This window comes from Vespula pensylvanica, chromosome 15 (genome assembly GCF_014466175.1).
Source record: "Vespula pensylvanica isolate Volc-1 chromosome 15, ASM1446617v1, whole genome shotgun sequence".
Classification (NCBI taxonomy): Eukaryota; Metazoa; Arthropoda; class Insecta; order Hymenoptera; family Vespidae; genus Vespula; species Vespula pensylvanica.
Window position 1 is genome coordinate 140,358 of NC_057699.1, and position 25,855 is coordinate 166,212.

General features: G+C 30.7%; 4 protein-coding genes and 1 long non-coding RNA gene across 7 annotated transcripts; all 5 read right to left on the minus strand.

Moving 5' to 3' along the window:
- Nucleotides 1-10: 10 nt before the first annotated feature.
- Nucleotides 11-3,598, minus strand: LOC122634468 (histone deacetylase HDAC1). Its single transcript, XM_043823443.1, has 9 exons — nt 3,445-3,598; nt 2,288-2,400; nt 2,012-2,129; nt 1,547-1,920; nt 1,315-1,462; nt 957-1,242; nt 625-853; nt 452-542; nt 11-348 (listed from the first exon to the last, which is right to left on the minus strand). The coding sequence occupies exons 1-9, from the start codon at nt 3,491-3,493 to the stop codon at nt 278-280; spliced, it is 1,479 nt and encodes a 492-aa protein (XP_043679378.1). The 5' UTR covers nt 3,494-3,598; the 3' UTR covers nt 11-277.
- Nucleotides 3,599-4,357: 759 nt separating this feature from the next.
- Nucleotides 4,358-13,693, minus strand: LOC122634518 (F-box only protein 32). 3 transcript variants are annotated; one of them, XM_043823533.1, is made up of 8 exons: nt 13,474-13,491; nt 8,939-8,985; nt 8,406-8,624; nt 8,059-8,289; nt 7,582-7,768; nt 7,310-7,485; nt 6,950-7,200; nt 4,358-6,871 (listed from the first exon to the last, which is right to left on the minus strand). In XM_043823533.1, exons 4-8 carry the CDS (start codon nt 8,077-8,079, stop codon nt 6,673-6,675), a joined length of 834 nt encoding a protein of 277 aa, XP_043679468.1. In that variant the 5' UTR covers nt 8,080-8,289; nt 8,406-8,624; nt 8,939-8,985; nt 13,474-13,491; the 3' UTR covers nt 4,358-6,672. The 3 variants fall into 3 exon arrangements, with proteins under 3 accessions (XP_043679468.1, XP_043679466.1, XP_043679467.1); XM_043823531.1 differs by lacking the exon at nt 8,406-8,624 and having other exon boundaries at nt 8,240-8,289; nt 13,474-13,693; XM_043823532.1 differs by lacking the exon at nt 8,406-8,624 and having other exon boundaries at nt 13,474-13,524.
- LOC122634520 lies at nt 12,668-13,466 on the minus strand. The gene is made up of 2 exons (XR_006328408.1): nt 13,240-13,466; nt 12,668-12,950 (listed from the first exon to the last, which is right to left on the minus strand). It is a non-coding gene; the product is annotated as an uncharacterized LOC122634520 (long non-coding RNA).
- Nucleotides 13,694-14,183: 490 nt separating the features above from the next.
- LOC122634519 (18S rRNA aminocarboxypropyltransferase) lies at nt 14,184-15,923 on the minus strand. The gene is made up of 4 exons (XM_043823535.1): nt 15,676-15,923; nt 15,445-15,611; nt 14,979-15,366; nt 14,184-14,901 (listed from the first exon to the last, which is right to left on the minus strand). The coding sequence occupies exons 1-4, from the start codon at nt 15,788-15,790 to the stop codon at nt 14,831-14,833; spliced, it is 741 nt and encodes a 246-aa protein (XP_043679470.1). The 5' UTR covers nt 15,791-15,923; the 3' UTR covers nt 14,184-14,830.
- Nucleotides 15,924-18,934: 3,011 nt separating this feature from the next.
- Nucleotides 18,935-25,110, minus strand: LOC122634481 (vitellogenin-like). Its single transcript, XM_043823468.1, has 7 exons — nt 24,958-25,110; nt 24,044-24,774; nt 23,039-23,932; nt 21,903-22,947; nt 20,242-21,822; nt 19,711-20,138; nt 18,935-19,628 (listed from the first exon to the last, which is right to left on the minus strand). The coding sequence occupies exons 1-7, from the start codon at nt 24,986-24,988 to the stop codon at nt 19,071-19,073; spliced, it is 5,268 nt and encodes a 1,755-aa protein (XP_043679403.1). The 5' UTR covers nt 24,989-25,110; the 3' UTR covers nt 18,935-19,070.
- Between the last annotated feature and the right edge of the window lie 745 nt (nt 25,111-25,855).

Consider the following 25,855-nt stretch of genomic DNA (forward strand, 5'->3'; position numbering starts at 1 on the left):
TACAAAGCGTTGATATTACGCTTGTACGTATATATCTCAATATCGTTATTATACTTCACAAACGGATATAATCAAATAATCAATCATATTAAAGTACGCCTCTCTTTCTATTATATAAAATACGAAGAAAATAAGTGACTTTGGATTATGGGATGATCTTAAGGTAACGAATATCTGTACACCACGTGCTCTTTGCACTTAAGTTACCTAAGCTTATTTAGACTTGATTTAAATAAAGACCTCTGCAATATTTCCGACGAGTAGGTGCTATTATTTATCAGGGATTCGCACCACTATCTTTTTTCGTCTCTTCATTCGTGGCATTCATTTTTTCGTCCTTATCATTCTCTAAATATAAAATAATATTTATTAAATAATATTTAGATTATATTGATAAAAAATGAAAGGCTCTTAATGTTTTCTACATTCTCTTAATAACAATGATATTTACCTTTTGCTTCAGATTTTATGTCTTCTTCCTTTTTTATATCACTTTCCATACCTTCCTGACCCTTTTCTAGCCTTGGTCGCTTTCTGGAAGTCTTTAGAAAATAACATTTTAATGTAATGATGATATAAAATATAATGATTATTTATTTTACATAATAACAAAATAAAACAAACTTTGAACGATCTATTGTCTCTTCTACCACCATCTCCCTCCTCTTCGCTATCACTATATTCATTCTCATGTTGTATCCTTTTATCCAAATCCCTTTGTGATAATCTTTCATCTGGATTTATTTTCTCTTCTGCTTCTGAATCTTCGATAACAGCACCATCCTCTGGAATTGCTTGCACTTGAACGCCCGGCGCATGAGGTAACATTCTTAAGTTTTCAAATAATCTTGTTCTATGACACAAAAAAAAAAAAAAAAGAAAAAATAAATAAATATGCATTTTGATTGTTTCACCAGTCAATATATATTAATATATTAATCATAATCGTTAATTACTTTATCTTTTCCAAATACTCAGGTGTATTTTGATTAGCCATATTTGATGGACTTATATGTAACTTGAAATCAGGACCAAAGTATTCAAAATAATCATTATATGGAAGTTCATTAGCAATTTCTGATCCTAGAGCGACAGATGTTTCATATGTCCAACATCTAGATACATTTCTAATCGTATAGCCACCTCCTCCAACCATTAAAAATGGTAGATTATATTTTTTTACGAATTCTACACATTTACCATGTCCCCTTACAGTTAAATTAAAACAGCCAAGTCGGTCACCTATTATATGTAATGAATTAATATCCATTAATAGATATGTAAAAATGTTATAAATATAAATATAAAATATACCTGTCAAGGAATCTGCTCCACATTGTAAAACAACTGCTGATGGTTGAAAAGTTTCCATGACTTTTGAAATTATAGGTACAAAAATAGATTCATAACTTTCATCATCCATGCCATCTCGTAAAGGTATGTTGACAGCATAATATTTGCCCTATGCGTAAAATAAAACCAAAATAATTGAGAGACAATTCGTTATATTATTAAAAGAAACAATATCTTTAATTTACTTTCTTACCTTTCCAGCACCAATATCTCTGAGATCTCCTGTACCAGGAAAATATTCACCATATTTGTGAAAGGAGACAGTCATTACTCTATCTGTTGTGTAAAATGCTTCCTCAACACCATCACCATGATGAACATCAATATCAATATATAAAACTCTTTGATGATATTTAAGTAATTCCAAAATTCCAAGTACAATATCATTCACATAACAGAAGCCTGATGCTTCGCTCTTCTTAGCATGATGTAAACCACCACCCCAATTAATGCAGATTTCTGATGCTTGTTTATTGAGTTTAACTGCAGCTGCTACAGAACCACCAGCTGACAATTGGCAGAATTCATACAAGCCATCAAAAACAGGGCAATCTTCGCCCACATTAACTATTTGTAAAAAGTTGAATATTATTTTTTTGAATACATATAATATTATATATGGAATTATAATAAATATTAAAATTTATGTGACTCTTACATCTCTGCATTTGTTTGTTATATTCTGACATATTATCTGGCCTGATTGATCTCAAAAATCTTATATACTCGTCGCTATGAAATTTTGTCATTTCATCAGCTGTAGCTTTATGTGGTCTCTACAAATATGAAGAATTTATAATAATTATTAGAATCTAACAACATTTCATAGAAGATATCACTACAATCATTTACATATAACTTTATAACATTCATTTATCTTAGTTGAACTTAGAACTTAATTATCTTAGATAAATTAACGAGCAAAGATTCTTACATATATTTCCATTTTTCTGTAAAGACCATAATTAAGTAGTAGATTATGCGTCATCCTTATACGATGTGGTTTCATAGGATGGCCTTGACCATAATAATAATTTCCTATATCGCCTGAAAATTAATTATTTCATTGTTACTTTAAATTTGATTACATAAAAAAAAGATATATTAAAAATATTTCAAACTATTTGGATATATTTAATCATTTTTGTAATAAAATCTTAGTTGTTGCTTGCTTAACGTACGGTGTACGGTGCACCGAAGTTTATCTGAAGATTTTGACGATTTGTGTGTATAAATTTTGTAATATTTATAGATACATTTTTTTATGAAATATTTTTTGAATATAATTATAGAAATTGACGAAAAAATGATTTGATTAAATATTAGCAATTATAACAATTGAATTTTTTGATATGAATTTACGTTGCTCATATAACCTACAATCTCCTTAACCAATACGAAAAATTATGAGAAATTTGTAGAACGCTATTTTATTTTAAATAAACAGAAGATAAAAAATGACAAAAATAAAAACGATTTTTCTTCTCTAAAAATTAGAATATTGTATTAAATTTCATAAGAAAGCCATAAATCGTAAATATGTTATATCTTCATATTAAATTATTTCTCATTTGAAATGATGAAATTAAGATCGTATGGTACAATATATATATAAAATGTCATTTTTGTGACGATTTAATTGAAATAATTTTAATAATATTAAATAATATCACAATGTGTGTGTGTGTGTGTATATATATATATATATAAATATGAGAGATTCTCAAGTGTACAACAGTAATCCGTACTGTTATGGCTGACGCCAACTTGCCTCCGAAAAGTATGGTGGAACGAAGCGGCACTTGAAAATCTTTCGACATAACGATAAAAAAATCGTGCAAACATATAAATAATGTGGTTAAATTTCAATGCGAAACGCATAAAACGCGATGCTGTTACGCATCTTAAACTTTTATTTGATTATTGTAATTAATATATGATGAGAAGCTAATATAAAAATGCAAATGCTGTGTACGTGATGATACAAGCGCGAACGGCACAAACACAATTTGATAATCTATCTGTGTGTGTGTAGTAGCTTTTCGCGGGTTCACCAAACACATAACAAATTTTTCATTATTTTCAACTCACTATCATAATAGTAGCAGACTCGCTTCTTCCCATGAGATAATGTAGACATTTTCTTAGGTTCTCTTCAAATGATTATAATCCGAAGTACGAATCAAACGTGAACCGCGGAGTGTCGCGGTATCAACTACCAACAGGCCACAGCGTCACTGGTTCTTCTTTCTACGCATGCGTTTCTTCTCGTAGATCAAGTTTCGAATTTATTACATAGGTGGCGTTAAATTTCTGAATTATTGCTTATAATAATGAGCTTTAAAATAATAAAATATATATAAATGATTAAATTTTGTTATTATGTAAATTTTATTTTACGATATATTTATTCACGAATACGTTTTACTAATTTAATTTCTTTGAATGATCTTCTAAAAATACATTAATTTGATCATTATAAGTAGTTTCTAACACATTTCCAGTCGGTAATGACAAGAGAAATCATTGGTTAATTATCAAGAGGATTTCTTGATTCATGGAAATGCAAAATTAGTTATTGGTTGGGGAATCAGTCAGGGAATATAACTATGATGTTAAACTTATTTGAAATTCTAAAAATACAAGATATATGTGTATGCAGTTGTAAAAGCGCGTATTTCAAATGTTGTAAAACGTTTCTCAAAATTATATATTTTTTATATTTCTATATAATTTTTATATAATTTTCTATATAATTTCGTATATTTTTTATCGAAAATTATTTGGAAAGATAAATTATTCAGAATCAATAATATATAATTATTTTACAATTGATTTCGAAATTAATCTTTCTGTATCCTTTTCTGAATCATATATTTTGATGAAATTGTGTTAAACGGTGTTAAACGGTTTTATAAGTACATATATGTTAAATATTAAGCAAAATATTTTATAAATTTCTTTCATATGTCTCAAAATAAATTTTACGTTATGTATATACATATACATATTTAAATAAATTTTATTTTGCAATTTGTACAATCTTGCTGTACATATATTAGCTTAGATATAAATAAAATAAATCTTATCATAGGATCACTTCGCTTAATTATGATTTACTAATTTCAATTCGTTTCAGAGTTTTATAACAAGCTGCCAAAAAATTAGAGTAATTAATTATAATATTATAATCAAGTACACTCAATTTCAATGAGAGCTTTCTATAATGACTAGGTTAGTGAACTATGTAGGTCATGAAACAATCTTAAAAGATTACACGAATAAAAAAAGAAATATCTAAAAAATAACATTTTTTCTAAAAGAAAATTTTATAAACAATTTGTTCAATTCATGTAAATGCAATAGCATCCATATTGGCAGTATAATTTTCTTTTTTTCGATTAATCAATTATAATACTCATATATTGATAATAACTTATAGAGATTAAAAAAATTTTCATTATTGAAAATTTCAGTATAGTTAAATGAATATATATGTATACGGAGCAGTGTAAATAGGATCTCATTTTGTACGATTATACAGAATGCAATAGTTAGTTCATACACTGTTTTTATATCTCTACTGAAGTACTTTAAAAAAGTTACTTCATGATTTGTCTGTACTTTGTTAGTGTATGATTGTGTTTTATGTCATAACTTAATATTTATGCATATAATAAAGCATATATGCATATATACATGTGGAGACAGTTTACAAATTGTCTCTCCAATAAATTGTAATTCTAACATAGATTATTGTAAAATCGAAGTTTACTAAATCATTTGCTGTTAGTATTTTATATAAATAGAAAACTGACAAATATTTATGAGAATCAAGATATGTTATACCAGAGACGTACAAAGTTGACTCACAGAGTCAATTGCCCTTTATTCCAACTCTTTCTTCCATTTTCCCTTAACAAATCGTCATACTAATCATATCTGTATTCTTCAACATATTTCACTGTTATTAAATTACCATATCATGATAATACATCATTTTTAAAGGAAGGATTTATATCAAGTGAGCATACTCGAGTAGAGATAATCAGATAACAGTAACGAGTGATTTTTCCTCTGACAGAAAGTTTGCACATCTCTGTGTTATATCTTTACTATTATCATATATAGTGTATAAAAAAAAAAAAAAAAATACATAAAATATTAATATACACTTGCGATGTTAAAATAAAGCTACCATTACAAATTTTTATTTTGAAACAAATACGATCATATCCCCAATGTTAGTTAAATGTAACAAAGAACTTTATGTAGTACTAAAGGTACTCTTGCAAATATACCAATTTTGTTTTTATAAGAAATATTAGACTTATATTATACAACATATTAAATATTTTAAAAATATTTATAAAAATGTAGCTTGATACGTTTTTAAAACTCGATTATGTTTGCTATGCAACAACTTTATAAAATTGCACCAACTAAGATAAATCACTAAAAATGAACTTCAATATTCTATTGATACACACACACATACATGCATGCGCACGCATGTGTATAATAAAAAAAAACAAAAAATCAAATTGCAACCAATCCTTTTTTTTAAACAAGTTCATCATAATTTACTTGGCAGGATTATTTTAGTTAATATAATATATATTTCTTGAATAAAAACAATATGATTTCATAAATGATAAGTGTAAGTTTACTGCATAAAAATGATGCATATCTAAAAACAGACAGTCGTAGATAGATTTTCTTAAGGAAGGTAAAAACCCTGAAAGCCTATCTTCACAGTTGGATATCTTTTATGTGTTTTTTGAAACACACATACGATATATCTAACAATCAACATTTTAATACGACTAGCACTTATCATTCATTATTATCATAGTTATTATAACTATTATAATTTTAAAAATTACAGAAATATATTTTGCAATTTGGGAAATAGTTGTCATCATAACTTTTAAGGGAAGGAAGCATTCTAAGAATTTTGCACATCTGAAGTTTCATTTTAGACTAGAAACTTCTTATATATGCAATCGTAACATATTGAATATAACTTATTTTAAAGGTTTTTCTATGATGATAAGATCTCTATGTGCAATAGAATTTTTAAATATCTTTTTTTTTTTGCTAGATATATTATTTGTATATAATTTCGAAGTATTCGTTTTTCGATCACATCTGTTATATATCTTTCCTTTTCCCTATATTTTTCTTGTTTTTTGTTTTTCTCATTCACACTCTTTTTCTTAACTTATTCGCAGACATACTATACATATACGCACATATGCGCACATATGCAACTGTATATCTAATTATTCCGTTTAGACGACATTTAACAAAAAGCCTTCACAGTGAAAAAAACTTTAGGAAAGTTTGAGGGGGAATTGGAACATGAAGAGAAGCTTGATCTACATCAGCTAACTTCTCTTGAAATGCTGGATCCTGGTCTGCAATGCAGGGATGGCCCAATGATCTCCAAAATAAACAACGACAATTGCGGCACAATTGTATCATCTCGGCATATTCTTCTCGCAAACCGAACGATCTAAATAACAATTTCAATTTAAATAAAAATAGTTAACAATATCATTGTTATTTTATTTATGTAATTATATTTGTTTACCTTCTAGCAATAGTAAATATAGTCTTCCAATCTTTCCCTGGATTGTTTTGCCTAGTAGTAGCTATTTGTTGTGGAGTGAAATGATACTGAGCAAGTTCTCGCCATATTCTTTGTTCTTGAGCTAAAACTGCGAGATGTTCGCATGCTTCTGATGAAGCTTCAATGTCTTGCGGATCGCTTAATCGAAGAAGAACTTCTCTGCGACATTCTGGAGGTAAATCCGACCATTGTGGTTGTTGCTCTTCGTCTGGCTATAATGATTTAAATTCGAAATCCTCTTCATAATAAATAAAATATTAGCAATATAATTTAGCAATTTAAATAATTAAGCGAGTATCAAAAATTGTTATAATAATTTACCTGAGTTATAGTGATAGATGAGGCAATTTGTAAGATTCTTTCCAAAGCTGCTTTATGTTTTTCCCATAAGATTACAGAGCCTAAAGGTCTTCCACCCCAACAACATCCAGCACTAAAGGCTCTAACTCTTTCAATCAACCGTCGTAATCTTCCAGTTTGTTGTTGTGATAAGGATACTGTTGGAAAATCATTAAAAATGTATTAAAAAATAAAAATAACAGTACATATATATTAGATTTTGTTTTTAATATAAAAATTTCTTTCTTTCTAACCTTCCAACGCTACTTCCTCTAACATATTGAAAAGGACTCGTTGTGCACATCCACTCAAACCACCCATTCTGTGACTAACTAGAAGATCCAAAAGCCTTACGATGTAATTAAATCGACGACAGTCATGTACTGCTGATAAAAAATCTAGTCTCTTTAGGGCATCGCTTAATCCATTAAAACCAGCGATCTGTGAAATGACATTTAAAAATTTATTAATATCTGATAATATACTTTAAATAAAGATGAGTGTTAGAGTAATATTAACTATAAATTTAATTACGAGATAATATTAATGGACAAAAAGTAAAAAAAAAAAGAAAGAGAATTAATACAATTTTTACGAAGAAAAACGATACATTTTAATTTATTTTAATCCATACGAGTCACGTCAATCCATAAGAGTAACACCTGATCGGAGAAGTTAAAAAACACGTTTAAAATCTATAAATACCAAAGAGCGTATGTATCGTCTCGCACATTATTTCTAACGTAGACCATTGGTCCTGTCGTATATCCTTTCTTCTCCCTTCATACAATTTTCACCCTCTAGAAAGCATGACAGACGAACGATCGCCTTCTTTAAGAGACCAATCCCATTTCTTCCATCTTTCACGAGTCCGTGCTAAAAATAAAGACATCTGCGGAAGGAGTCACTCACCTCACGTGTGCACTTCAACGTGATGTGGCAATGCGGTTGGACGGCGTTTTCTAAAATCATGAAAGAAAAAAAAGTAATATAAAAAAAAAGAAAAATGAAAAGAAAATAAAAAATAAAAAGACAGGCATTAAAAAAGAATAAAAAAAGGACCAACGCCTAAACATACTTTTAAAATGCAATTTTGTTCGGGCTGTTGATCGACATAGAGGAAAAGTATATTTTCTCTTTCTATTTTTCTGTTTTTCCTTCTATTTTTTTTTGCAGTTCATTGTGATGATCTTCCTACTTGAAACCGACGAACTTGAAATTACACTGGGATGAAGACGAAGGTCAGAACTCTGCCAATCGATAAATCCCTCCTCTACTCTTCTTCATTGTCTCTTTCCTTTCGTTCAAAAATTTATTTTCTGCCCGTAATTATTTTAAGATTATCGTTTTCAACAAACAATATTTTTTATTTTTATTTATTTATTTTTTTTTTAATAATGGTAATTATAACGATTTATCGTCATTATTAATAATCATTAGAAAATATTGTCGAAATCTTTCTTGATAGATCATATCCAAAATCGCGATTCGAAACATTAACCCGATTTTTATCAAGTATATGAAACGAATTCTCAATTTATACAAATATTATATTAATACCAATGAAATACATTTGAATTTTAAATATATTTAAATTATTATTATATTTACCTTTCTTTCTATCCTTCTCCTTCTTGTCACCTGCATCTTTGTCACCTCTGAAAAAAAAAAAAAAAAAAAAGAGAAAAGAACGAATTTTCCAATTAGTTTTATCAATGTTACATGTAAAATTTATATATCATTTTTCGCGTCGGATATTTTTCTATGTTATTGTAACGAATTTTCATTGCTCTTGTTCCACTGTTTCTTTAATTGCAATGAGTTAAGGTCGATGAATTGTTGATGAGGTCGTTTCAAAAGACCTTGCACTAATCCGCTTACGTAGTACAGGGAGAGAAACCTCACACCATTAATTCATGACATTATGTAACCAATAATACTTTATGACACATATGATAAAACGATTGATATTATAAGGGTCGTATGTAAATAAATAAATACATACGTCAAAAAAGAAGAAGAGAATAAAATAAAAATAAAAAAAGAAGTAAAATATATGATACGTAAAGAAATGAAAAATATGTACGTATTTATATATTTATTTATACATACATATTATATATGCACATATTACATGTGTATGTAATATATACAAATCTTGACATTGCAAATATCGACCAAATATTTCTCATACATTTATTCTTTATATTAAAAGGTTCATATCAAGGTTGATTTAAACGAACGATTATTTTCCTTGTCATGTTACACGCGATCCGTTTAACGCAATCTTGGTAAATCATTTTCATCGATCTTTTTGTATGTATGCGTGTACATAGATATATACTTTCAAAGCATAATGCAGCTGAAAATTACGTATACGTTGTTCATAATTTAACAGAATCGTAGGATTTTATAAGTACCGCGATTACTTGTGCAACATATAAAATAACGATAAAACAAAAAAGAAAAAGGGAAAAAAGAGAGAAAAGAGAGAGAGAGAGAGAGAGAGAGAGAGAGAGAGAGAGAGAGAGAGAGAGAAGAAAAAAGAAACGTTACAATCGAGTAGAGAAGATTGTCACTGTGTGAAGAGAATGCGCAAAGGATGAACTTAATGGACGTTCCCATTTTCATTGTACTGCTACGTCGAGTATAAAAAAAATCAACAAATCGCGGCAATATTCTTCAATTTGGTGCAAAAATAGAATTATATTAAAAAGAAATGTCATTAAGAGAAAAAGCGAACAAAAGAAAAAAAAAACTCGAATGACCTTGAATTGATTTTTTCTCTCTCTTTATAATATCTTTTTTTTATAATATCTTTCTCTCTCTTTATAATCTTTTAAATAATATTGTATGAAATATAAAATTTTATAAAAATAATTAAAAATATTGTATGTAATGTGTATATATATATATATGTATATATATATATATATTATATATAAAATATAATATTGTATGTACACTCTAGATACTCCAGATATTCCACTCGACAAGCATCTCGCTTGCGATGCAGAAGCATGCTCTTAAAGTGACAAATTATTGAGGGATACATTTGTCAAGGCCGAGAGGAGAGCAGGCGGTGTACCGAGAGGAATCATGAAAATAGGTAGAGATCGTATTAGCTAGGTCATGACCTACTTCCACATTCGCATACGTCACAGAGACGTTTTCTGGATTTCGAGGATTCCTACTATTTCTTTCAAGGATACAGCATTATATAGCTCCCTTCGTTTCTGCTTACTCTTTTTTTTTCTATTCTTATTTTACGTTTTCATGTATGATATATAAAATTACATATCGGTAAACACTTTTTTAGTATAAACTAATTAGTTAATTTGATAAGATTATATTCCGAAGATATAATAAAGAAATTATTATTTCATTAGATCGAAAAGAACGAATTAGTTTTTACTTCTATAATATATATTGATACGTCATATGCATAGACTTTAATATAAAATAAAATTATAATATATAAATTGAGGATTGTTAGATGGGAAAAGCTCATTTTTCAAGGACTTTTCTTTTATAAAAAAAAAGTACTCTTCTTTTTTAAGTTAGTAATAAAATTACGTCAAAGTAACTTATTAGAAGTGAGGGAAGATCCAAACATTGAATAAGTGGAGAAGATGTATGAAGAAAGTGATAATGATAGCGACAGTGATTTAGTATATTATCTATATTTATATATTTTGTTCTTTATATTTTTTTTTCGTTTTATTGTTTTATTTTTTATTTTTTAATAAATTTTTAATAAAAAATAAATGAAGATGGTAATGTAATTTCTTTTATTTTTCGATGTATGGAAGTAGGCCTGTTGTACTATTATCGAAAACAATAATTTTTTTTGTGGTAGTGGTGTACATCAAAAATTAAAAAACTACAATAATAAAGAAATCTGTAATTTATAGCATTTTTTATATCACAGTAAAATTACAGATATCAATGAGAATGAAAATTCCAATTCAAAATACTTTTTTCCCATCCAACTCTTCAATTTTGATATTTATTTTTCATCTAATATTTTTCGTGGAAAATTATCGAATATTTCAAGTGATTATAATATCTCGATAGAAAAGCCATTTTAAACGATATTGTCATTTTAAATCATATATGGCTCATTAATATACGACGATGCACAAGAAATCTTGCTTGCTTGCTTATTCTTTTTATCACATAAGATAAACAGTTTTCTCCTTGTGTATGTATGTTTATATACATATATGTCATCAAGTATCGTGTACTTATATCCATTGTACCATCTGTATATCATCATTTCTTCGATCTGTTATACCGTTATAGCTCTAACAACTCGACCCTAACACCCATCTTTAATCCCTGACTTTGACCTCAACCATTCTTTATTTAGATCTTCTTTTTTTTTTTTTGTCGAATCCGTAATCACACTAATTTTCTGTAGTAAAACAATTCAAGACCTTAATGTCATAAAACTTCTAAATTGCTGAAAGTTACTTTTTCTTAAAATTATTAAATACCTATCTTAAATACCTTTTCCTAATTGTATTTACATTTTAATTTCTTTTTACGTTAAAACCACAATAAACTTACACTTTCGATTCTAAGTCTCAATTAATTTCTAAATCTTTATTTAAATTTATACGATTGTTGTGTTCTGATTTGCATCAGTTTCAAAAAAGATTTGCGAAATTTTTTATTTAAATTTCGCGGTTCAAAATTACAAATTTATCCAACTTATCTGATATTACGTTAATTTATATAATAGTAAATGTATAATAAATTATGTTGGATATTAAGTTTGTTGTTATATTATATATATATAATTGTTGTTATATTATATTATATATAATATATAATATTATATATATATATGTGTGTGTGTGTGTTGTATGTTTTATTGGAATTCGTTGGTTTAATAAAGGAAAATATTAAAAATAAAAATGAGCCGTTATTTTGTATTTAACTATTTTAAATTATACGACGAAAATCAACATTTTTGAGTGATTTAAGAAATTAAATGGAACATGGAAGTATTCTTTAAAATTGAATTGAGATAAAGATAATTGTTATTCTGTTGTTTTTGTCGTTTTAAATTATTAAAAAATCACGAACGCGAAAATTCCCATTTTTTCGTTATCACTGAAAGCCGCGTGAATAAAAAATAAAGAACCCTTTCTCCTATCGATACTCAATAAATCTAATAACAAAGATAACAAAGATCAGATGATTGTGAACGATGACGTTTTGATTTACGCAGAAAATCGTTATGGCGCTCGATACGCTGTCAATGTCATTAAACAAAAGAAAATAAAAGGAAAGGAAAAGAAAGAAAAAGAAAAGAAAAAAGAAACACCTAAGTTTCAAAATAAATCTAAGAGAATAATAAGAAAAGTTCCATCGAGTCGATAAACGGGTTAAATAGGTTCCTATATAGTTAGTCAACGGATGGCTTTCTTCGTTTTTAGAGGTAGTTGACCTTATATAATAAAGAAAGAAAGGAAAAAAAGGAAAACTAGACTGAACTCTCGAGAATAGAGGGAACGCGATCTATCGTTAGGCAACATAGAAAGTCTTCCACTTTGCGGTCGCCAGCTTTGTTGTTGGGAAGTCCACGATAGCAGGCGAACTTGTCTATTTGCGACTGAAATAAATGATAGAAAAATAAAGAAAGAAATAATAATGATAAAAAAATAAAAATAATAATAATAAATCGGAAAGAAAATTTATATATTACTCGAAAATATATTCGCTTATTTGTTCGTCCAATATATGCGAAATGTTAGAGTAAATTTAAAGCGAATAATAGCGTCATAAAAAATGCGACGGATATGTAAGAAACATATTAGAAAGAGATGTATAATCTGCAGAGAGAGAGAGAGAGAGAGAGAGAGAGAGAGACACACACACACACAAGACCGAAACAGAAGTACCGTCTGTTCCGTTATTCGATGCTATCCTTGTGTCGAAAACAAGTCCTGGCGTTTTGTACAACGATTCATGTATATATCAATCGTTCTTCAGCTGATAGTTGCTCTTTAAAAGGGATAGTAGCATATTGCTGCTATTTCAAAAGTATATAAGGATCGAAAACGAGAGTGTACGTAAAATGAAAGAGCTTAAGGTTTACATAGAAAGAGAAAATGCGATGCTTGAATGTTACTTACCGAAGAAGAAGTGACAACGTCTTATTATTCGCACATTCGAGTATCTTTTTCTTTTCCCAACCTTCGACTGTCTTAACCCATTCTTCTCCAGGGCTACGCCAGTCTTTCGATATAAACGGCATACCTGTTTTAGCTTGACAAATTTTGTAAATAAAAGAAGAGAAGAAGACACGAAGAGCGTATAAGAGAGAGAGGGAGAGGAAAAAGATAAGAATGACGGGTAGAGAGAGAGAGAGAGAGAGAGAGAGAGAGAGGGAGAGAGAGAACGAGAGAGAGGGAGGAAAGGGTGAGAGGGAAAGAGAGAAAGAAAGAGACAGAGAGAAAGAGAGAGAGGATAATGTCGTCGCGCTCGCCTACGCGAAGCACACCGAACAACACCGGCGTCTCGTCGTTGTCGTCGTTATCTTTGGCGAGAAGAGAGTTATGAGGGGCGCCTCAACACTCCGTAAACGTCACGTTTTCTCGACGCGATCGCGGCCAGGACCGTGCGCTTTCTTTCGCGGTCGCACGATCGACCGCGCATGGCTTTGTTTCTATGACGTCAGTCAAGCATCAGCTGTGCGCGAGGAATAATGCGGTGTTGCCAGTTCGTCAAATGCGTTTTCACTGTGTTCTACGCTATTGGTCTAAATAAAAAGCGCGCGTATCTTCGAACTTAGGAGTTTCACATTGTTCTACAAATTTTTATACGTGACAGAAAAAATACATTCTAACGTGATCAATGAAGTTTTTATTCTTTACATTTTTTTTTTGTATATTACATATTATCAGCATGTTTTTAGACATGATCGCATACTTACAAATATAACGAATGATTATCTTCGAAATTATCTTAGATATTTAATAACATTTTTGGATTTTTATATCATAAAAATTCATATTATAATTTAAATGTTGATATGTATGTATACGCTCTACCGGCTAAAAAATAGATAGATTTGAGATTTATATAAAAAATGAATTACTTGCAACGAAGATCTACAATTTTGGTTTGATCCGGTTTCTAATGGCGATGTTTTTAAAAATTGAAAAATTCATACAGTCTTCAAATTTTATAAACTACCAATTTACATGCTACAAAAATTTACAAATAATTTTGATTTATGACTTGGTTTAAAAAATTAAAAATTGAATAACGAATCGCATATATAACGGAACTAAAATAAAATAATTCTGCAGAAACATTTAAAATAGTATTAGTTATTATCACGAACTACATCAGTCGTGCCTATTCTGTCCCAAATAGAAATGTCGGTATTTAAATTGTATTCACGTCTCGATATTTTCTTGTTTTGTATTCATTTCGGTAACTTATTATCATTATTTTAATATAAGAATTCAACCTATGAAATCGAGCTTAGCTATCAACTTCTTGTTCCTTTTCTTCTTCTTCAGATTCTGTATCACTAGGTGGCAAATCAGGTAGTGCTATATACAAAAAGCAAAGATGATATCGAGATGTTTTCATCTATAAGGGATTTAGAAAAAAATAACAGAGGTTTTACCTTGTCTATCTAATTTTTCTTGTATTGCATTTTTAAGGTAGTCTTCCTGCACAGCTATAATTTCTTCTGCATTTGTACAAGTAGCATATCTTCCTAATAATTCTTTATTCAATTTGAGGAAAGAATGTCCCCATGAAAACTTTCCTAGATAAAAATTAGCTTCATCTGGAAATCCTGTTATAATTAACGTTGCAGCTATCGCTTCTACACAACTTAATTTACAAGGTTTTCCATAATTTATTGGATTTGCTGCAACAAGGAAAGGTAACAAACGAGGGTTAGATGCCTTTATTTGTCCAATTGGTGTGCTATCTATACGAGCCCAACTACAATCCACAACGGCACAACCAAAATCTTGTATAATATTACGATCCATCGGATTGACACACTGAAATTTAACGATTATCGTAAATATTCTATATAATTATCACATAAATTACAAAAATAAAATCTTGTTAAAACTTACTCTTTTGCCTGAAGGAGACAGTACTAAACCAGGAAAACGGGTACTTAACCTCAATGTTTTTATTAAACCATGCCTAGATAATTTTTTACCTGTACATTTTTTGGGATCACATTGTTCTAAATCCCACATAGCAACGGGAAAAGATATTGGCCATTCTTCTTCTGGTTCTGTACAGATGATGGGAATAAGAAAATTTCAAGATCATAAAAAGTAAAAGTAATTCTTTCTAACCTGATTCTTCCTTGTCCGATATATCTCTCTCTTGACGATACCTTTCTTCCTTTCTTAATACATGACGATGTCTTTTCCCCATCATTTTATTTTTATTTTTTTTTCGAGTTGACATTTCCGAAATTAAACGAAACAAATGATCGAATTAAAAAATCTAAGATACGTACGATGTATTTCCTTCGTTCTTGTATCTCACAATGTATCATGAAAACGTACACAAATTTATATTCCCTATAGAAGTAAACTTTCGCGCAAGGATTTCTGCGCAATCTCTAACTTTGTAGAGATATAGTTACGAATTGTTTATATGCAAAGGTATATACGTCATATTAAGTACGCTGAGACATTCTTTTGAAATGGGTTTTGTGAAAAAAATGCAATACTGATGGTGGATTTTTCGTTTTTTTGTAAAACATAGACGAGGGAAGAGATATTTAACAATGTCTATTGGTTACTTGTAAGGATAATTTCGAAACTGTTACAAAAATTTCATTAAATTAAGCAAGCTTTCTTTTTACGCTTTCGCAAGCGTTTACGCAATGAATTCTCATATTTGCAATTTTTGTTCAATTTTGAACATCAAGGGTTCATTCGAAAGGGAAAAGGTTTTTTTCACAAGAAATTATATTTCCAGATTTTAAAAAAATATTATTTTCTTTGTAAAAATTATATCCAAATATAAATAATTTTCGAGTGATTTTCACGCAAGTAAAACGCAAATTTTCAGAATAGAAATTTGAAGAGACATCTCTTGTAAAAAATTTTTATTTTCCGAATAAATAATTTATCACTAAAATTGGATAAAAATTACGACGTGATAATTCATGGTTTAAACCCTATTTTTAGTTGTTTTCCTTCAATTTAAAGAAGTACAGTACTGCTACTTCGCGTTCGTGTCAAACAATTGAAGCATCTTTCCCCGTTATGCATCTACATGAATGTAGCGATCACTTTTCTTCTATGTTGATTGATCTATCTTACGAAAGAAGGGAAGAAGAAGGTAAAGAAGTCGGCATGATCATATCTTGTTTGATGTCATTGAAAGCTTAGTCTTTGATTCATGCGTACTACGATAAAACAAATGTATTATGATCTTAAGGTAGTAAGACAAAGAGAAACGATAAGGACGAAGAAGAAACGTTTTTTAACTTATCATCATAGGTCATTTGTATAAGACGTATTTATCAATGGGCGGTCATGTATCGAAATTAGCAAGGACACAATTTGTTGTGAGATAAAACGTGATATAAAATGACATGTTTTCCTTTTTGTTGTTATTATAAATTACTATCATCATATGTGTCATGATATACGTAATATAAGTATATTCTTTTATTTCTTCTTTTTATTACTCTTTTTATTACTATATTATTATATTACATATTATTATTATAATAATAGCAGTAGTAATAGTAATAATATAAAGTAAACTCCTACGGATGAAAACCATAACGAAGTAGTGCTGGGAGAAAAATCTCGTAGATAATGTAGAAACGAATACGTGTTTTGATTTTTATTAAAAATAATATATAATATATATGTTCTAATTATTAATTATTAATTCTAATTAATTTTGAAAAAATAATCGACAAATATACTTTATATGCATTTGTCATCAAACGAAATTATATCGTTGCCTATGTCTTATCTAGCACAGATTACCGCGAAATTCACGTCAGCCATCAGTGGAGGAAATAAATATGAGATTGAAGCAACACCTTACTAAATTATTAAATAAGGAAAACAAGAATAAATTAGTTCATTATTTTCATTTACATCGATACAATAAAAAATAACCACCGGAAAATTATTTAGTTTCGAACCTACACAATTCCTGAATTACGAATCTAAATACTTGCCAATATGTTGCACATTGTTTATAGAACTTCTCTCTTTTTAGTCTATAAAATCTAAAAAGAACTACAACTTTTTCCAAAATCGAACGATATTTTAGGAATTTGAATCTATTGATACGAATGATTGGTCACGTATTTTCTTATTTTTGCAATAGAATCATCTGTTCAAATTCAATAAAATTCAGAAAATCTGAGCATCAGTTATTTACACACTCCAACAAACAGACGATTACTATTTCATGGAAACAAAATATATACCATCCGAACATGGATATGAAAATTAGTAGTGGGGGAATGAGCTTTTCCTTTATCGCAAATTTCGAGAGACACCACAGTATTAAACCTTTTTTTCGTGAAAAACAAATTAAAAACAATATTTACGACAACGATGAGAACAGGTGTAATTTTTGACAGATTTTAAAATAGAAGATCTCATTTTAAAGATGAAGGTTTAATCTAGTATTTTTCGAATTTTTGGAAAAATTTTATATTTGTGAATAAATTATTTTCGAAAAAATACCATTTTTCAACACGATTTGTTTCAAAGAAAATAAAGCTTTTCCAAAAATTCGAAAAATACTAGATTAAACCTTTTTTAAAATGAGATCTTCTTTATTAAAATCGATCAAGGATTACGTCTGTTTTGATTGATGGCGTAAATCATTATAAAACTAGGGCTGATGAATAGTCTCATCGCGAATACGAATTAGTATTATTCGCCGATTAGAATTTTTTGGTCGTGTGAGACAATCACAAAAAGGAAATTTATGTTATATTCCTGTTGAAATTATTCGTTTACTGCGTTGTTAGAATCAATAATTATAAAGTATTTTGTATATTTTATGTTCACTGATAGCTCTGTACTATTTATATCATACTGTTTATATCATGTGAAGAAATTGTGATTATAATTGTATATTAATCTAATGAAATAAAAAAAAAAAATAATAAATTGAATTAAAAAATAAATAACCCATCTTTAATCTTACAAAAAATTTAATTATTTCTGTTGATAACAAGGCATTATCTTTGTAATATTATGTATTTTCATTATTAAATAATATTTAATAAGATGCATAATTTTGATATATATTATATAAAGGCTATGTATATAATAATCACTGTTTTCTATTTTTTCTTTTTGTATAATATACATCAAAGTTAATCTGAATTGCGTTCGGGAATAGAACTTCATGAAAAATGATTAAAGGGCTATTTTCTAATAGTATGGACTATTATTATCATTACCATTATTTATCAGCTAGAAAATGTATATTTAAGGTAATAGAGGTAGTAGAAATGTGTTTCTGTCAACAAACTATTTTTTTTATGTTCATATATTTGATGTAAATGTTATTTGAAAAATGATTTGAATAATGATTACTCGAATAAATATGATATTATTAATGTCTACAGATTTACTTTTTATTTCATATTATATTGAAAACATAATACATTGTGCAAATAACAATAGTGATAATATTAATTATTTTATAAAATAAAAAAAAAAACAAATATATCTTATCGCATATTTCTTGATCAGGCAGCTACACATGCGAGGGGAACATTGATCATTTCATCATCAGAAGGAGTGCGTTGACTCAAGTCAGGATTAGCTCCCTGTTCAACTCTCCTTTTCATTCCTAAACTTGATTCGTTCTTCGGTAAACAATAGAGTTGATATTTCTTTAGCTTTGAGTCAACAGGTTTACATCCGCTAGAACATGTTGGTACAGGCCTTGTGGTGAAACAGATCTTATCTTCTCTAGAGATAACTTGAGTTCGGTAGGTATTGCATTGTTTATTATTTTCTTTCTTGTGGTAACCCCATTGCTTCCAATTTACATATGGTCGTCCAGCTTCTCCATCGCTTATCACATCACTGAAACGTATTACTTTTTTCATGCATTTAGAGCTTTCTGCCTTTTTCGCATTTCTCAAAGCTGGTCCTTCGCATCGTTCCTTCAAGATATACGTGGCTGCAAATTCTTCTGGTTTCTGCAGCATGCAGTTCTTTGGAGTGACGAAATCATTTTCGGATCGGCCATCAAAGTCACCACAAAGACCACGTATGGATTGTTGATATGTATGAGGGACCTAGAGTGAGAGAGTAATCAAGTTTATTATGGATTATAATTTTAAAGATAACATATAATTTTCTGCATTTGGTATTACATACCTCGATTTGTATATGGTTTCTATCGTAGACTAATTCAATATCATATTTATCTGATATCAATTTAATAGCAGGCCCAGGAAGTTCAAATATTTCAAAGAGAGTTTCATCATTCCTGACATGTTGATAACTTTGTTTCTCTGAGCATTTCACTTTTTGCCCATTAACCAAAGCTGAAAGTTCCATGTCAAACGATCGAAGCAGAATTTCGTCATTACCCAACAAAATTTGAAGTTCTTTTCTCTTATCTTCCGTTTCTTGGGCAACAACGGTCACTTTCATATCTTCGAGAATATTCCATCTGTTATTGGGTTCACTTGGATTATTTCTTGGGAAGGTGGTCAATAACACATGTGCGCATTTACCAAGTTGCAAAGGATAGACTTTACCGTCGAAAGTTACTGCTTGGTCGTTTCCAAGTGTACACGAGGCTGAAAATACCACATTTATTTAAACGTAGAGATCGCATATTAATCATTTATAAAACGTATGGTTAAAAACGTTTACAAATTTTAAATCAATCAAATTGCTTACCTGTACATGAGACGTCATCTTCACTTTCGTTCATCTCGTCATTATCAATTCCCATGTCAGTAATATCAATGTGGGAGAAAGTAAAAGTCTTTCCAGATGCAGATACTGTGCCTTCTGCCCTTGTCATGTCAGGTGATAATTTTATCTGAACCCTCATATCGTTGTCGTTGTTGTCAGAATATTCCTGAATTTCAGATTTAACTCGTACTTTTAAACCTGTTAACAATTTCTTCTTGCTATTGATAGCTTCTTCTAATCCAATATCAGATTCTCCAGTGGAGCCATGTTTATTAATTGTCATATCTATTTCGTTTAGATTGTTAGCCATTTTTGTAGCTTTCTGGCAATCTTTGACGCTCATATTTTCTTTGCATTTCTTTGCTGCTGTCGATTTTTGCACATACGTTTTATAATCTTCACTTTGTTTCATCTGTCCTTTGATGGTGACAAGTGAGTCTTCAGAGCACGTTCTTCCAGATTGAATATTAATGCTGAATTCGTTCGTTGGATTGCTGTCAAGTATTTTTTGATAATCGAAAGGTGCCGTTGCTGAACTTTTTGTCTGACCGTTACCACACATCTGATAAGTTATATCTTGACTAGGTATGTTCGTGTACCAGTAGAAAAGACTTCGGAATTTATTTTCGTCGTTACTACTGGCCAAACACAAGGTACAAGCATGACTACTCTGCCATACTCCAGGTATTTCCAGACTTGCGTCAATGACGTACGCCTTTCCAGAATTTATTCCTTTAGAGACCTCCTGTAAAAATTCTTTCCTCCTAGCCGGGCTATCAAGCGCCTGGTGCTTCGTCTTTAGTACTTTGTTGCCGGATTTCCAGGATTCATCGTTAGTATCAAGATTGTTTGATCTAATTTCTTTAGTGTCTAACGTGGCAGTGAATTTAACAGCTTCGTTTTCTTGTAGATTAGGCTTGACATAAACGTCGATCTTTTCGTATGTACCTGAGGCCAATGATGACGGCGTCACCATGTCGTCCCACTTATTTTCATTCTTTAACCATTGTTGAAGCTTTTCGACAAGTTTTTCGGCTTCAACTTCTACGGAGAAAACGCTGTTAGGATCATTCGGAATTCTAATATGCGTTGGTTTTTCATCTTCTATCTTATGAGTGTTTTTCTCCAAAAGCAACGGGCGCAACGACAGGATTTCATATTGCGAGGTGTAAGGTATCACGCTAAAGTGTACCAGCCTGGTTTTGCTATTTTGTTTTAATGGTTGTAGTGCTACGTCGAACCTGGATTTTTCATTATTTAAACGGAAATCTAGTTTGCATGGTAGGAAAACTTGCATGTTGTTATCGATGCCCGAAATGAATGCTTGGTGGTCGAATGGCGTTATGAATCCAACTCTTCCTTGATGTTTAGTAGCAGTAAGTAGACGAACATCGAATTTAGATTTCATATCTGGTTTACTTATAACACTGAATTTCTTGACTGTAGGTACGTGTAAAGAGTAAACAAAAGGTAAGCCAGTCTCAGTAGGAAAACTCAAGGTAATGTCGTAACTCAACAATTTGTTCATGTTAACATGATGACCATGCCTTGGAGACATCACATCTGGAACAATGGAAAAAAATAATATATTTTGGTAAGAATTGTTATAATTGATATATTAAAATGAGATAAGAATGACTTACCATGTAAAATTCTTTCGATGGTATGATTATCAAAAGAGAAGTATCGGTTGAGGTACGGCGTCTTAAAGAAGACATTTCCTTCGACTTGTTCAACATTGTCTGATTCAATGTTAAGCATTTTTGCAGTTTTCTCTGCGAATGACTCCTCAGTATTTCCTTTTTCGAATTTATGCCAATACATTTCTAATAGACTTTTTACGCTCGATATACTCATATCTAATTCATAAACAGGACTAAGGAAGCCATTATAAGAGGGTTGTAGAGCAAAGTGCGTGGACAATGGAATTACGTTATCTACACTTCCGATATAATTCAACATTATTCTGTAAGACAGCTGATCATTTTCTTCCATTTCTGTAAAGTGATTCTCTGAGTAATAATACTTATCGGATTCTGTATTCATTAAATGAAGCACTTTGCGAGCATTTCTTGTTAGTTCTTCCCATTCGGGATAGTTCAAGGTAGCTGCACTTTCAATCGCTGATTTAACGGCTGAATTGACCTGTCCACTGAAGTCGGTATTAGTGAATTGTGCCATCCGCGTGAGCATATCTAACGGTGGATTAGTTCTCATTATTAAGTTGACAGCAGCGCAACGAATTTGATGAACATCCCAGGTATTGAGGTAGATTTTGTACAAGACAGAACGAGCCAGGCTAGGTTTAACCTCACATAATTTTCTCAAAGACATAACCATCAGAAAACGTTGGTAAGTCGATACTCGTTCCTTGCCTTCAAGGTAGGGTTCTAAAACGTTCAGTATCTTTGGATGTCCTGTTAAACCTAAAGCGAGAATATACACCTGAATCCTTGGACTATCTCCATCCTTGATAGCTTTCTTTAATTGTTCCGCGAAGAACGGAATGTATTTTCTTAAAACTGCGTCATTTCGTCTAGAGGATAAACGGCCGAAAACGTTAACTGGATAGTGATTGTAAATGCTGCTGTTAGAAACTTGAGCGCGATGTACTAGTTCAGCGAAGGATAAGACAGCCGACGAATTGAGACACGTTTGTTTTTGTACTTCTGGATTACTTGCCAGTGACTGTACATAAGATGTAAATTATGTTACTAATTTGAAAAATTTGAAATATATTTTAATTTGTAAATAAGTTAATGATAACAATGACACTTACAAAGAAAGCATCCACGTATTCGGCTGTAGGTGTTCGTGCAGTCTTAGGAATGGACGCCAAAACATCGGCAGCTTCGCATCCTTCGATCTCCTTCTTCTCGATCCAACGTTTGATAGTCATCAGAGCAGGTCCAGTTCCAGCATTAGCAATGGCATCACGAAATACAGCTCTAGCATTCTCCTTCTTCATTCGATTCGTTTCGTCGGAACCAATTTCATTCCAAACAGAATGCAAGCTTCCTTCGGCCTTATTGATCTGTTCTAGACTCATACTACTGATCAATCTACAAACAATCGTGAATTTTTCTAGGGTTTCTCGATCGGGCATAATGTTTGGATCTTCCATTTCGCTCGCAATTTCTTGGACAAGCGTCATTACCATTTTACCAGAATTTATCTTATCAGACATCACGACCGCCTTGCCATTGTTACCTATGAATAATGGTAGCATAGGATTTTTAGGTGCTTCGTGTAACGTCGGCTTCATCTGCCGGAATGCTTTATCCTCGTCGCTAACAACGTTCATCCTATCGCTTTTGCCGTATTTCTCCCTCATGAGTCGTAGGTCTTCGTCAGAATCGGAAGAAGAATCCAGTTCATTGGACATTGAATTGGGACTTACGCTAGGTCTTCCAAGTCGTCTATGTACTGTTTTTGAGAATGGATCGTTGTAAGTGTAAACCAGATTTCCAGTCGATTCAGGATTATTCGGTGCTGGTATCGGGCTTGAAGCTTTATTGACGCTAACGAGAGTCACATTCATTTTACTTATTACGATGCTCTCTTGGTCATCTACAAGTCTGGGCTTCATGATTATTTCAGTTGTCGTTACTGCCGTTTGTATGACAAAGTTCTTGAGGTTTCCAGATATAACCATGTTACTTGTTGATGATTTCTGCGAATCGAATGAACATGTCATATGTAAAATTAATATCCTTTTGAAAGTCAATCAAGTAAAATACAATTTCTTATCGCATAAATTGTTCAAATCCATTAATATACTTACCTTCATGATTTTATCATTGTTCCTAATATCGGATTCCCAGTTTGCATTTCCACTTATTCCAAAATAATAGTCCATACGTTGTTCGCACTTGTCGTAGTTCCTTGTTTTCGTTATGTAAATGTGTTCTCCGTTGCCACGTAATTCTGGTTTTGGTAATATGTGTGGGCGATGTTGGAGGACGTCCTCCGTTAATGGTACAACGTCGTAGAGGACCTCACATTTTCCACTTACGCAGTCTTCCATGACACGGAACGTCGCGAAGGGATTATCATTTTCCGGGATTTGAGTATTCTTATTTCCCTTCAAATTTTCTCCTTGCGTATCAGCTTGGAACTGACTGATGATACTTTTGATGATATTGACTTCCCAAGTTGGTACATTTTTGCTGACGATCAAGTCTCTTATGACTCCATGTTTCAATTTGATCACGAAGGGTTCGTTAGAAAGCGGTAGATGCTTGTGTTCTAACATCTGATCAGAGATACGAGAATCCCAGCCGTCCGGTAGTTTCTTGTGTATCTGAGCATACTGCGGCTTCAGTAATTGTGCTCTAAGAGTGTCGGGCGAGTTACATTGAATCCTTAGCGTCGCTTTCATTAGAATACCAGCGTATTGATCAGATAATGTCTGTAGTCCAGTGAGAGTACGACTACGTACGAGATATTGATATTCTTCCCCAACTTTCCAGCCATGTTCGATGTTGTTATCGAGATTACTCACGGCAACTCCAACTTTAAAGAAAAACAAGTATTAATAAATATTTATTAAATATTACTATATGAATGGATTTACACATATAGAGACGATTGAAAACAATTTAATTTTTTACATATGTAATATTGATGAATTAATAAGAGTTCAGTGTCGTTGGAGAGTCAATTAAGGAACTTTAGAAAAAAGTATGCAAATCTTACCAAAGAGTAGCAGAATAAAACGAGACCGCATATTGACAATGTGTCAGTGAACAAGTCAAACGGGAATGATAATTCTGACGCTTAAGATGTATTTATATTGCCGGATCTTTTGCAGTTTCAGCACGACCTCCGACCTCATCTCTGTTGCTAATCATCGAACTCTTCAAATTATACTCGACACGTGTAAAATTACAACTCACTAGATTGTATTTTGCTATTCAGCTAAAATCTTCTTTTGACCTTTGAAATAACTACAAGTTAAGCTCTTTTAATATGGATTAGCACAGATAATAAATTTATTTGTGTTTCGTTTGTGTCATACTTCAAGGTGACATGTTAATAACCGCAATGACATTCGGGTTTTATCAAGAAAAAGATGCAAAATCGTTCATTAGTTGATCTTGAATTTTCTAATAAATCATCTTATCAGTGACCCCTTGTCATTTTCTACAAAGGATGACTGTATCTCAAACATTAGATATCAGACATTGCATATTGCTTTTTAATTCACAGAGTTTAATTAATTTACTCTTTTTCTTAGGTAAGGATTACTTAATCTTATGTCTGATACGTTTTAAATAATTTTTCACGTCCTATCTACATGTGCTTATAATTTTACAAATTCTAATTGTTTCGTAAACTTTTACATTCTATAAAGTTTGTTGCAATAGATAAAATAAGGATATGGAAGAAAACGATGCGCTTTTCATTATAAAAAAACATCATTCTTAATTACAAAATATCATTTTTGTTCAAGATTATTACAGGATATAATACTTTGTAATTATAATAGCTAATAAATATTATAAAAATAATACTCTATAATTGTAATATTAAGTATAATAATTTGCATTTTCGTTTGTAATGTATAATACATTACGATTTTAAGAAAGAATAA

Excerpts from the sequence above, each read along its gene's own strand:
- LOC122634468 (XM_043823443.1), bottom strand. The coding sequence starts at position 3,493 with ATGTCTACATTATCTCATGGGAAGAAGCGAGTCTGCTACTATTATGAT. Across the intron at positions 2,401-3,444 it reads AGTCTGCTACTATTATGATA|GCGATATAGGAAATTATTAT; the intron begins GTGAGTTGAAAA and ends ATTAATTTTCAG. Across the intron at positions 1,243-1,314 it reads TGGAGCAGATTCCTTGACAG|GTGACCGACTTGGCTGTTTT; the intron begins GTATATTTTATA and ends TACATATAATAG.
- LOC122634518 (XM_043823531.1), bottom strand. The coding sequence starts at position 13,595 with ATGCCGTTTATATCGAAAGACTGGCGTAGCCCTGGAGAAGAATGGGTT. Across the intron at positions 8,986-13,473 it reads ACGTTGTCACTTCTTCTTCG|AGGTGACAAAGATGCAGGTG; the intron begins GTAAGTAACATT and ends TTTTTTTTTCAG. Across the intron at positions 7,201-7,309 it reads CATCTATCACTATAACTCAG|CCAGACGAAGAGCAACAACC; the intron begins GTAAATTATTAT and ends AAATCATTATAG.
- LOC122634519 (XM_043823535.1), bottom strand. The coding sequence starts at position 15,790 with ATGTCAACTCGAAAAAAAAATAAAAATAAAATGATGGGGAAAAGACAT. Across the intron at positions 15,367-15,444 it reads TGTCTCCTTCAGGCAAAAGA|TGTGTCAATCCGATGGATCG; the intron begins GTAAGTTTTAAC and ends GTTAAATTTCAG. Across the intron at positions 14,902-14,978 it reads AGAAAAATTAGATAGACAAG|CACTACCTGATTTGCCACCT; the intron begins GTAAAACCTCTG and ends TTTTGTATATAG.
- LOC122634481 (XM_043823468.1), bottom strand. The coding sequence starts at position 24,988 with ATGCGGTCTCGTTTTATTCTGCTACTCTTTG. Across the intron at positions 22,948-23,038 it reads AATACGTGGATGCTTTCTTT|TCACTGGCAAGTAATCCAGA; the intron begins GTAAGTGTCATT and ends TCTTATGTACAG. Across the intron at positions 19,629-19,710 it reads GAAACCATATACAAATCGAG|GTCCCTCATACATATCAACA; the intron begins GTATGTAATACC and ends CTCTCACTCTAG.